This window comes from Pieris brassicae, chromosome 1 (genome assembly GCF_905147105.1).
Source record: "Pieris brassicae chromosome 1, ilPieBrab1.1, whole genome shotgun sequence".
In the NCBI taxonomy this organism is placed as follows: Eukaryota; Metazoa; Arthropoda; class Insecta; order Lepidoptera; family Pieridae; genus Pieris; species Pieris brassicae.
The window spans coordinates 22,930,437-22,944,491 of NC_059665.1; the positions used below are offsets into that span (position 1 = coordinate 22,930,437).

A 14,055-nucleotide genomic window follows, 5' to 3' on the forward strand; every position below is an offset into this window, starting at 1 on the left:
TAAAGACAAAACTAATTTACGTCGCTTGGCTCTGAAAGTATAACTAAACCGCAAGTACAGATAAACTGTTCCTCAAAAACTTCCTTTTATTGTTTTCTTTTCCTTAACAATCTAAATAAAATACTATAATTATAAGAAAAAAAATATAAACATAGTTTGTTAATGTGTCGTTGTGCCATCTATTGCTGAATTGGAATAACAACTAACAGAAAGAGTTCGTATTTGACACAGAACTTCTTATTATAGACTCAAGTTCAAACCAGAGACATTGTAATAAAATTATAATTTTAGATGTTATGTTAGTAAAAACAATGTGGCACTCAAAAGTATTTTGTATTTAAAAAAACTTATGAAATAAGAAAAATCATTCAGTTTCAAAAGTTTCTGTATATCTTGCCACCATAAAAAAAATATGTTAGAGCGACAGTTCACAAATAAACGATATGGTAACATTATGTATGACAGTTTGTTACTGACTTCGCTGTTGTAAGGTTGTCATTTCGTCCATCTATTCAATAACGTAATAGATGAATGAGAAATAATTAACATTATTGCAGCGAAGCCAAAAAAAAATCTCCTTTCCGAAACGATTGCCGGGGCGCTATTTATCGAACGTGTCTGACCGTGGTGAACGCTTTTAAACACCGCCATCGCCATGATCGATGTGGAAAACAAAGATGGCGGAATAATACGGTGATCATAACCAAACGCTCTGAATTTTTGTAGTTATGTACATTAGTGGGCGGAGGTGGCAGCGGTGTCGTGGTGTCTAAGAGAGGGGGAGCTCCATGGTCCGGCCGGGGTGATGCCGCCGCGGCCAGCGGCTATGGCGGCTGAGGAAAACCGTCCCCCACTCGCTCTGTTTACCGCCGTCTACGACTACGTAGCGCAGGGGGAAGACGAGCTCTCCCTTCGCCGGGGGGAGATCGTCGAGGTCCTGTCTAAAGATGCGAACATATCGGGTGACGAGGGTTGGTGGACGGGAAAGATTGGGGACCGTGTGGGAATATTTCCCGCGGTATACGTGACAGAAGAAGACCCGCTGGCCGTCACGTCTGTCATAGGAGATGTGGACCCCCCTCGAGTGTCGTTCTCTGAGCTTAAACTCGAGGAGGTGATCGGCGTGGGCGGTTTTGGTAAAGTGTACCGTGGTTATTGGAATGACGAAGTGGTAGCGGTAAAGGCCGCACGCCAGGACGCAAATGAGGACATTGAAGTTATCAAAGAGAGTGTGCTGCAAGAAGCAAAACTGTTTTGGATGTTGCAGCATGAAAATATAGTGTCGTTAAAAGGTGTTTGTTTGGAAGAGCCTAATTTGTGTTTGGTGATGGAGTATGCTCGTGGTGGCCCACTTAATAGGGTGCTATCTGGGCGGAAGATACGACCTGGCATTCTCGTCGACTGGGCTATTCAAGTCGCTCGCGGTATGGCGTATCTCCACGTCGATGCACCTATTTCTCTCATTCATCGAGACTTAAAGAGCTCAAATGGTGAGTAATAGAAAAGTAAGCTCATCTTTTATGATTACCTATATTATGTAGCTTTATTCATAAACCACCAGAAACAGGGGAGAATTATTATTATATGTTAATCTGTCGGTCAATAATTTATACACAACTTTCACATTTAAGTTTAAATACTTGTGGACTTTGACCTTAAAATTTAATATCATGCAAGCCTAGCTTATAACCATACTGAAGCCTTATTAATGTAGTCTTCTTTTTTTCTAAAATTATAATATTCAATAATGATTCCTTTATAATTACCAATTGTTTTAAATATATGAAAGTGAATGCTAATTTAAAAAAGATATGGCTTGAAATATAGTATGGATTTCCATTATATTCTGCTTAATATATGGTTCTGATACATATACACTTCTTCATTCTTATACAATCTGAGGCCCATATTCTGCAATATACTTAAATCTAGTTTCAAGAGCTGTTAACTAATTATAATAATAATATGATAATTAATTAATAATAATAATTCTTCTGTATGAGGTTTGTCATTTAACTAAATTAGATTATAACTTGAGATAACAATTAGAATTTAGAACTAGAGAACTTGAACCTATTGGTAAAAGTCATTGCTCTGACTGAAAATAATGTTTCAAACATTTTTAACAATTACAAAGTGCAATCACCTCACTTCCTTTTTAACAATAGATTGTTTACCTTAAGGTTGACAACCTGATCATCCTTCCTTCTACCTAAAGGTTATACCCTACTTACTGTTATCACAGAGGAAATTACTCATTTTTGATAAGATAGATTTCAAAGTCATCTATTTTAATATTGTTGCAACATAATTACTATGTTTTAAAGGTCTAATGGTACAATATTTGTAACCATAATCAAAAAACTTTAAGTTGTGAAATACAAGGTATTTTAAATGCTATTTAAAATAAATATAATATGATAGTTTATCTATAAGTAAATTAAAAACTAAAATTAGCTTTTAACACCAATCAAAGCTTGGTGTGGTTCATTTTTTTGTCTGCTCGAACAAGTTTTTTCAATCTATTGTTAGAATTCTAAAAATCTATAGTTTCAATGTATAGTTATCACTAATTGAACTGATTATCTTTATATTTTATAGATAACTTCTCCCTTGATATAACATGTAATAAAGATGTAACAACTAAAAGTCTAAATATAGCAATGGTTAACCTGATTATAGAAACTATAAAAAGTCAGTTTATTGTTTTGGACATTAAGGTATACATATGAACAGTATTTTGCCTTCTATAACTCTATAATTAGTATAGTTTACGGCAGATTTATGAAATATAAACATAGTTTTTTTTTTATTAAATAGGAAGAAGACGGACTTCTAAGAACGGAAACATTCTCAAACCTATCATATTCAGAATAATATTATTATATATTTCATTCAGCATACTGCAGATTTTCCAGCAAAAGAAACATCTTTAATATTGTTTTATAACAGTATAAAAAACAATGAAAATATTTTTATAGCTTCTTAAATTTGAGGTCAAGATTACAGACACATTATTAATTTTAAATTTGATTGATATAATATTTTGTATGTGGGTGCTACATTGTAAAGTTGAGTGGGCTGAACAATATGAGTATGTTGCATAAGGGCCTGTGACATTGCAAATATGCCTTGTTAACTGTTTTATGAATAGCCTTTGTAAAAGAAAATTTGAATGTATCTTCGTTACACCTCATCATAGACTTTTGAGACATTTAGAGTTATTTGACATAGCTATATATTGACAGATTGTCTTTTTGATTCTTAATAAGTCAATATAATTTAGTTGGTCCAATTCTAAAAAAACAACCATACCAAATATGTTTCGTAGTTGTTTGTTATGTTTGGCTAGATACAAAAGTGATATGACACTCATACAAATACTTAGATGTATTGTTTTTGTAAGTCTGAATGTGATTTCTAATGTTTTCAACTACCACTATGTGCCATTGAGGCTTGGATAGCACATAAATGTTGCAAATCATTATCCCAAACAATACTTTAAAGATGTATTAAGTTTTAAAAACTTTGTAGTGAAACTTGTTTCTGGCACAGTATGCTAACTGAATAATTGCAGAAATGTGAGAAAATTAACATAAGCATTAAATAACTACTTAAATCTTAAACAGTTTACTAGTATTTTCAAAACACGCGAAGATGTTTTCTCGCCCTATTGCGCGATCGTCCCTATCACCCCACACCAGTTCTGATCCAATCAGCTGAAAGCTTCCGGTCTCCCCTTTCTTACAGATTACACCATTACTTTGATGTTTTCACAGCTTGATGTAGTTAAATCTATATTTTATTTACATTAGCTGCCTTTTCTATTTCCTTTGCACAACAAATTTAGATATAAACTCTTTTATGACTTAATGGTAATACTGTTGCAAATTTGCCAGTTCTATTTTAGTTAGTTAATAGACATTACAATAGTCATTAGTTGTTAAAGTAATAGTTAGTCTCCTACTGCCAAAACAAATTTATTAGAATTAAAGAATTATACTAAACTTAATACAGAACTCTTGTATATTTATAAAAAAACCTATGTTTTTATCATTCATAAGTTGTACAGATCTGACAAGCAATATACTACCATACTTTTTCTCAGTTGCTTTTTAATTAATATTTATTACATGTATGTACATAGTATATTATTTTCATAATATATTAATAACAAAAAGAGAGAACATGTACAAAACGAGCCATTAGTGACTGTCACCTATTGCCAAGTTCAATGTTCTGGTATTCAACTTGCTAGTGCGCTGCCAATTAATTCAAAAATATAATTGCCCAAACATAACAGTGCAATAACAAATTATATGTAAATTATCATGTTGAAGCAACCTTTTTGTAACATGTTATTAATGTTTTTGCAAATGACCCTCTGCCTCAATAAGTAATAAAAATTCTTATGAAATGATTTAAGTGTTCTCAAGAACGTTCTCTTAAAGCAGAATATTAAAAAAATGCTTTTACTTGTCTCTTTGAACTTAACTTTATCACCAGTACACTATGTATGGAGTGAAAGCGTTCAATGTAATTTAAATATTGCAACTGACATAAATTTATGCAAATAAATTGGTTGGATATTTGTTAAGTACATTTTTCTCAATTTCTTATTAGCTTCAATAGAACTTCTATAAATAGTATTTATCTCTGAACCTTTTATAAATTATATTTTTTTATGTTTGTCTATCAACTGTAGATAAAACTTTGTACATTTAGAATATATATGTAGACTAGCTATATATGAAGCAGATAATTTGCTTGACGGCTATAGCTAGTTTAAAGATGTGTAAATTATTTTGCATGGCAATACCAAAATGCATCGTTTATTATTCCTAAACATGCGATTAGTTCACATATACCTTAGGTATTGCGAATAACACGCTATGGTCACGTAATGAATGTAGGGAATGCGCAACGTTGACATAACCGCCCTACACAGCTGGCATTAATGACATGCCGCGAAATTCAGGTATTATATGATCAGGGGTAGATAACACTTGAACTAGAAGTTGTTAATTTGACTGACATTCATTCATTGAAGTTATCTAATTTTATTATGAACCAAGAAACTTAAAAACTAATCAAGGAATTTGCTCTGATTTAGATAGTTTAAAGTAAGCTCTTTCAAGGAGTCTTTGTTTTATTTTGGTTGGCTATATCTCAATACCATCATATCATTATCAATTTTTTAAATAAAAAATCCTTTATACTAGGAACACCAAACGCTATCGCACTGAGAATTGAAATAACTTTAAAGTTATACTTAAATTTTAAAAGCTACAAACGTATAATGCTGCAAAACATTTCGGTCTTGTGATGTAGGCTTGTAACCTTTGTCAGCGGCTCAAGTTATTTGACTAAATTAAAGTCAATGTGCATTGCCATTTTTGGTCGTAGCGATTTTAGTCTCGGATGATTGCACGTGGAGGATGATATGTAATTTATTATGATTTATTTGGAGTTTTTAAGTACAATTATGGCTGTAAATTTTAGTATATAATCACGTGTTGGAAATTAAATTACATGCAATTTATTCGTGTTCGAAATTAACCAAAATTGTGTACGGTTTATTTCTTAAAAATACATTTATTATTGCGTGAAAAATGCGTAAGCGTATTACTAGTAGTATTAGTAACAATATATGATACTTGTAAGATTTTAATATAGGTTATTAAACTATCGTTTAATTAAATTTTTACATAGTTTTTAACTAATGAGTAAAGGCACAGTTCTCAATAATTAGTCAGTAAAAAACTAAGCTTAAATGGTTTAACACGTCATGTCGAGTTTTTCTCAACATGGCGTTATCGAAGCCTGTTCGAGATTTTGTGGTAATTTTCCTAATGAGCACCAACGCACCCTGGCGACACGTTAACCGAGTGACCTGTTAATGTGGCCTCGGACTTTGGAAAATGTCAAAAGTTCTATGCTCTAATTTATTTATGAAGATAACTTTTATATAAACAATTTGTGTCCAATAGTACATGTATTTAGTGATTCAGTAATGGTAGGTTTACATCACGGAATAGATAACTAGGACCGAAAGAGTAACATAGCGTCCGTAAATACGCTTACCACTACAGTGTGGGACTTATCATATGTTAAGAAAAGGGAATTTCAATCAGGGCGACACTGGTTCAACTAAAAATGAACCATAGATACTTCAAACCTTGCTTTATCTATTCTGTAGCAAGAGCAGACGAGAATCATTTTTAGGCACAAATGCCTCGTCTATACCACAAAGAGCAATCAGCTGTTGTATGAACGTTTAAATTAATAATATAAAAACCAAACTACGCAAGGGTGGGTATAGCTTGCAGGGGATACGATGCAGAAACTTTGTGCTTATTTTCCTTAAAATAAATATAAACAAGGCTTTGTTACCAGGGATCCGTGTAATTAGCTGATAATTATTCTAACTCACGACATGGGGTGGGTTATGCGATTGCATAACGAGATACCATTGGGGATACATTTATGACCTGAAAACTTTTTGCGCCGATTTTTTTATGTATTTAAAGGACGATTAAACGAACTATAGCGCGTATCGCTTGACCGGGATTAGTCCAACGGAAGCACAGATCGTGTCTGTAGGTTAGAGAGTAGACTTTACTACTTCAGTTTCCTATTGGATTTTTATATTTGTCTATTTCTCACTGATATCCCATAAGGATTTAAGGAAAGCGAATAAACATTATAATAAAACAGTAGATAATAAAAAATACAGATTTATATCAATGAGCAGTGTTGATCTAGTGCGTTTAACGTGCAAGTCGTGCGTTAAGATACCGGCTATGTTGCTATGTTCGCCATTAACCACCAGCTCTTACGGTGAAGATAAACATCGTGAGGTAGTAGGCGGCACGTCTTAGACAGTCACAGAAACCTACACCTTTACGTCTTTAGAAATAAAAATGATCAATGTGAGTTCATATGGGGGTTTTAAGGCACTTGGATTGTTATTATTATTGATTTATAGAGTCCTGGTAGAGTTTACTTGCCTCAAAGTTTACAAGGTTCAACTCGTTACTCATATAAAGATATAGTATAGCCATTAATGTTTCAAAACACTTTCATCATTCAACACACGCGCCTTTATGTCAATATTATGGTAATACTAGATCGAGTAGTTGTTTGACAAGCTTCGCCAAGCTTGGCTCGCGTCTGTTGATAAAATAACATTGTGGATATACGTGTTAATGTGAGGCCTTTAAAGGTTTTAGAGACTGTATGGAGTAATTTTTTTTACCGAAACAATAGTTGTCCCCCGGCCAAGTCTAAAATTATAATATAAATGATTATTAAACATATAGAGACAATATCAAACTCTTATATCAGCCATGAATTTTTGGTAGTACTGGTTGCGAATAGTATCAACATATGTCTTTTCGATAGTAATATATTATATACTAAATTTGGAAATGCCGGCAACACACTTGCGAGCCTTCTGGCTATGTGAGTGTCCATGGGCGGCGGTATCGCTTCACATCAGGTGAGCCTCTTGCCCGTTTGCCTGCTATTACATAAAAAAAATGTGTGTGTGTGTCAGCTACGACGCACGATTGGAGTTTACTCCTTACGAACGATAATTATGATATATATCGAATAGAAAAAAAGGGTAAATGAACGCATCTGCTAAAATGATAAGAGAAACAAACATATATCTGTAATTATTCGGATTATTTATATTACTTCAATAAAGCGTATTACATAAAGTATGTTACAAAACAATATAAATAATAATAATAACAATAATAATTGTGTTCAATTGATACAAATCCAATTTTAGAGAGAGAATGAGTTCAATCCTACAGATATATATGTTTGTCTCTTTCTACGTAACGCCTCAACTTTTCGTGTTACAATTGATTTTACTCCTCATAAAATTTCCGTACCGGGCCTTATAACTCAAATCGTTTCTTAAGGAGTAAACTCCAAAAATATATCCTGTATCAAAAAGTATAGAATTTAGTTTACAAACCTTTTCCAGTTAATTAACCTCGTTGCACCTGAGTTGAGATCGTAAGCAAACGTGCCTAATTGAACTGCGGGACCGTGACGCCTCGACCCTTTGTGGGCTAATCGCTTGATACGGTTATAACCAGCACCAGATAACCCTTTGATATTGCGTTGATTTGTAGATCAGGATAACACCAACCACGTGACGTGGAGGATTTTTATCATAAGTACCAGCTAAGTCCTTTGATCCCTGAACAATGGCATAACCTATCACCAGCGAAGACTGTGATTTTATTATAAACCCTTAGTTTCCGATATAAAAGTTCAGTAAGGTTAGTTAGCTCCCTATACGCCAAATAAGCTAAAGCATTGCTATATGACTCTGTATCGGTTTAAATCAAAAGTTCTTAATTAGTATAAAAATACATATGCCAATATTGAGTTAGAATATAAATAAATTTATTTAACAATAATTTTACTTTTTATGGGCCCTAAAATATGATGTCAAATAATGAGTTCTTAAGCGTTTCTTTTAATATTACATTATAAGTGTATGAATAATCTTGGAGTATGAACTGTATACCGCATAACGTATAGTAATCTAGAAAACAGGCGTGGGAATCTTTTTATTCGTAGTAATAACATGATTTTTCCAAGAATATACGTCATCCTCATCAAGTCTGCAAATTGCAATGGATCATAGTTTGTATCAGCTGTGATCACTACCACGGCTTTGTTTAATTTATATATTAATGTACCTAATAGTTATGACTATGCTAAATAGACTATAATATGCACTTTATATGTGAAAAATGAGTAGGTACAGTTAAATTATTAACCTAACTTTAAAAATAGATCCTTCCCAAACTATTAACTAGAATGATTCTTTATAAAAATGTTCTAATGTGCTATTTATCTCAACTATTCAATTTTTTTGGCTGAAGCGAAAAAGATTAAATTAATAAAGAAATATATAACTACAATGGAAACAATCGCCGCCTAGTTGCTATTGTATCATTGAAGTCTCTCTGCTCATATAATATAATAGTTGACAAGACTAACATAATATGGGAAAAACCCTGCATCACACCGTTCACTGCCTGTTTAAATTACGATAATATTAATTACTACACAGTAGCTTAATACAATATTTAATTAATATTTTGATAAATGAAATATTAGTATGTTTAATTAAGGAAGTGGGTTTGCTATTAATTAATATTTCATAGAAATAAATACGAAACAGTTACAATAATTCATAATAATACATATTTTTGGATGTATCGTCTACTTAGTATATAGAGAGATAGGTGATATAAAAAAATGTTAATTATATATTTATTTGGCCGGGGAATTGTAATTTTAAATAAAAGTGAATACTAATCTAAGTTAAATTTCTATATCATGAAAATTATTCTAGTAAATGATAATGGATTTGATAGGAAGCCAAAAGCCATTACTGATTATAGGAGACTGACTCAAATATTAAATGATGGAAATGATTGTGATTCACAGTACGTTTGAGTGGTTTGAATTATTTAAGATGACTCGGATTTAATGTGGAGGTATCAAAAATTTAAGTAGTTTTTACAAATGAAATATCCAGTTGGAAAGCTATACCTACTAAAGAAAAATATGTAGTGTTTATTCATCGCGTGGAAACGAAAGACGAAGCTTTAAAGATCTAAGCTTACACACAGCGGGAAGCCTGTTGTTTTATACTATGTAGAGCTAAAAAAAAGCGAAAAGTCAAACAGAATAAACTTATTATAATTTACAGATTATATTTCTGACATAGACTATCCTCGTATAGAATTTAATTATACTTTACGTTTCGTAATCTAGCAATTGAATACGCAATGCGAGAATAGAGAAGTCACCATGACACTCGACATACTTGTCGGTCATCGACCTTGTCTCCGAAAACTGTACTTTTTGCAAACATTTGTTTTATTATACGACAAAAAAAATTGCAAATCTTGTCATACTTATATGAACTTCGTACAGCCGATCTCATAATGTAGGCGTTGTATAGTTATTGCTAGTTATAATAAATTTGATAATTAAGTATAAACATACAATATAATATGGATGACATCATATACTTTTTATACGGTATTTGAGTTAAATATGAATTTATAGCGTATTATAACTTTATAAATAATTTTCTAATATACTTCGACTGGCTTTAGGTCTATCTACTAATACGATAAATGTATAATTGATTGTTCGAGAGAGCGCTGCATAGTTGTATAAGGCTTGTCCATGACCTCCAGTGCCAAGCGCGAGCTGGCACGGGGATTCGTGTGAAAATCTATCGTGTCTGCGCCATTAGACAGAAAAACTTTTGGTTATATCGTTAATATAATAATATAGCTATATATTCCATATAAATCTCCGAGAAAGCCCTGTTTGCAATAGATGTTACACGTAATTATTCTTTGGTATTTATTTGTTAGTTAGTAGTTGAATTATAACTTTTTACCTACATATTCTTGCAATTTAGCTGTCCATATAACAGTGTCTTCGTTTGCGTGGATTTATTAAACATTAGAACACAAAGCCGCAACAATAAATAACATTTAATTAGGATTTTAATGATGATTTAAATTAATGTTTAAACTCTAAATTGAAATATATATATGAAGTTTTAACTAATTTCCCGTATTTCCAAATCCCTATAATCCACTGTAAACAGAGTAGGGCGCTCTGCGTACGTTATGTTGCTCTACTGTACTGGTTAATTAGAGTACAAGTTCAGTTGTTGTCTGTTAGATGTTGTTATAAACAGTTCCGTTTTAAAACTATTATTTTATAGTGAGATTTAGTCCTTTGTTGTAAGCCGCCTCGCTAAATTAAAATGTTGTGGCATATGTATTGTAATGGGTTCTAAATCAGATTTACGTCAAAACAATGCGACCGTAACCTTCCCAAGGTTCCAAAGGAATTATAGACAAATTTGACACCTATTTGCTGTACAGGTCACCCTTTATTGATATACTATTACCAAAGCCACCACAGAAAGAGCGTGTTATATACAAAAGAAGCCAAGCCTAGTTAAATTGTAAAGAATTGAGAATATATGGAATTAATATCAATCGACTATAAATATAATAGAATCTAGATAATTGTCTTAGCGACTATTACGTATCCAGTACACGTTTGGTTACGACAGGTAGTGACGTACGTCGACGACAGTATGCAATGCCCATGGACCACGACTTCCGGTCTCGATTACAATGTATGACGTTTTTGTTTTATCAGAATTTTATAAAACAAAGGGTAAGTAATTGTTGATTTTATGGCTACATTAAAGACTACTTTACTACTTTGCTGATAATGTATATATACTTATAAATTTAATTCAGCGTGAAACAGCGTGGTTGTAAGCACAAGCCTCATCATCCACATGAATTTAACTTGACTTAATATCCTATAACCTTATATTTATTTATGAATTATGTGTACCTTGATTTTGTACATTCTAAGGGAAGATACTATTTTTATATTTGCTCATAATACCAAATATGAGATACGTTTCTCTATAATTCATTTTTTCACAAAGAGTTAAATGCTCCATATGTTGAAACGGTGGGCCAAGTTGTTCAGTATCGCTTGCCAAATTTTACTGCAAAGAGTCAACGGCCTGAGGACGGAGGGTGTATCAATTTGCCGTTTTATGGGCGTTAAAATAATTTATGCTAATTTCACTGTCTCCTAATTAGCGGTATATATTGCGGGTTGACTTTTGTTTACTGATATTGAACAATTTATATTGAAATGTTCTCTTTGTATACTGCCCCCGCTTCTTTGTTTATCACGAATTTGGTTTTATAAATATTTGTTTACCTTTTTCACCCATACAAAACTTATAATTCTTAATTTTAAACTAACAGTCGTCGCTGTATCCTTTAAGGCGTTGTATAAATTGCAATTATTATTTGTAATTTCAATTTGTATGTATAAAATCTATTTGTACTAAGTTTGTATAGTTTTGTAGATTCTATGCGGAAATTTTCCAACTGTTTATAAACTATTGTATTTAATATTATTTATTACTAATGGTACAGTTTGTGGGCTAAAAATTGTCTGTTTCAGACATCGAACACAGGTAATATCTGAATAAAACACCTGTCACTAACCACGGAAACGGATAATTCGATTCGCAGCAACCTTTAAAGTATTCGTAGAATTGCAAATGCAGCCAAATTGCATTGCACGGAAGCCGGTTTCGTCATTTTAATAATGTATCGGTAACGTGTCTTTCTCCCACGCGAATTAATTTTCTCACGGCATCTTTGTCCTTTAATGGACCTATTTGGTAAAACCTCTTTTGATCTGGAGTTCAAGATATAGCGGCACATACAATTTTGTTAGGCGTCGTTTGATTAATGATACAGGGTGGATAATATCGCGTGCTTGGCCTGTGAAGTATGGCAAAATTTAACGGAGTTTGTAAAAATATATCTAAAGTAATTATTAGAATGAAATAAATAGGATGCTATTTTAATATTTAGGGCAGGAGTTTAGAGATTTCCATAAAAATTCTTTGTCAATGATAATCTTAGTTCACGCATTGTATAGTTACTTTGTCGGTCGATATAATGTATGTTTTTAAAATGGTTCCTTGTATGTTAAAGATCATATAAAAGGCAAGGCGCCACGGTAGTGCCCTTAACGGCTCAGACGTCGTCTAAGCAGGGATCAGCTCGTCAGGACGTTGAACCAAGTAGAATTAATTATTCCATATAGGGGCAGATTTTATTGCTATAAATGTTAACTCCTAGAGTTGTTTTTATGAAGTATTTTTCTTCTCAAAAATGTTGTCTTTACTCAAAAATAATGTTTCAGTTTTAGTCAATGGTTGTCTACATAATATAGTATAGTTCACGAATTTCCACTTTACATTAATAAGCACAGCACATATATATCATTTACATATTATATACACGAAGCATGTCTATGGGACCTAAGTTTTCTACAATAACGCTGTATTTCGAACGCGTGCGAATTTAAGTTTATTTATTTATTAAAGTTTACCATATCATACATACTATTAAATCTACGGCATATTTCACAAAATCTACCATCTAGAATGTATGACCATTGAAGTAAACATAAGTATTACAAAATAAATTAAAATTCACATCATATATACTACTAAATCTACGGAATATTTCACAATATCTACCATCTAGAATGTATGACCATTGAAGTAAACATAAGTATTACAAAATAAATTAAAAATTAAATTAAAACATATACACGATAATATAAGCACACTAAAATTACCAGATTTTTTTGATAAAGCAGAAAAAAGTTATCACCAGCAAAGCAGCGAATTAGGTTTGAGATAGGCACCCAACAATCCTTACTCTAAAACCGTATTCGGTTTTAGATATATATATATATGTCGGAGAATGAACATTTTAAAATTCCCGCCACTATGAAGCTAGTCGTAGAATGTGGTGTGGTATGGTAAGGTAGACTGTCAACGTTGACAATTGACAATGCCTAGTCTGTGTGATCTACCAAATGTCAGTGGCGCGACTGTTTCGTGGCAGTAAGTGAATTCTTTAGTCACTTGAGTTTCGAACGTCGCCTGCGCCGGATGTGCGCATTGACTGTGTTATAATGTCGGACGACGGTAGTAACACCAATTTTGCAATTATTAATCGCGTTGAATCTCTATATATATATATATATATATCGAGTTCCGGATAAGCACTGTTCAATCCGTTAAAATGACGAGTTACGTAGGAACTCATGTTATATTATACTTTAGAGATATAATACACAAATGCTGGTATAGCATTAGCTGTTATATTTTAAACACCCCGTAAAGTTATTATAAGACTATTTATAGCATTCAATATTTAACAAGCAAAGTAAGCTGCGGTTGAAATGTTCTATTAACGATCACCATAATAGTCCATTACGTTAAATATTTATAATGCTTTATTTATATCTCTGTTTATTTCTTGCAAGTTTATGTACACAATCTTATGTGATTAAGATGGAAGTTGAGTGTTTTCATGGCTCACAAACAATACAAATATAACAGCTAAACCTCTTTCAAACGAACAC

The 14,055-nt window shown here is 32.5% G+C and overlaps 1 protein-coding gene across 2 annotated transcripts in view; it reads left to right on the plus strand.

Moving 5' to 3' along the window:
* Window positions 1–477: 477 nt before the first annotated feature.
* Window positions 478–14,055, plus strand: part of LOC123716486 (mitogen-activated protein kinase kinase kinase 11) — a 37,179-nt gene continuing 23,601 nt past the window's right edge. For both annotated transcript variants that reach the window (XM_045672251.1, XM_045672260.1), the window contains exon 1: window positions 478–1,490. In XM_045672251.1, coding sequence (XP_045528207.1) covers window positions 806–1,490 — 685 coding nt within the window. In that variant the 5' untranslated portion in view covers window positions 478–805. The remainder of the gene's footprint in view (window positions 1,491–14,055) is intronic.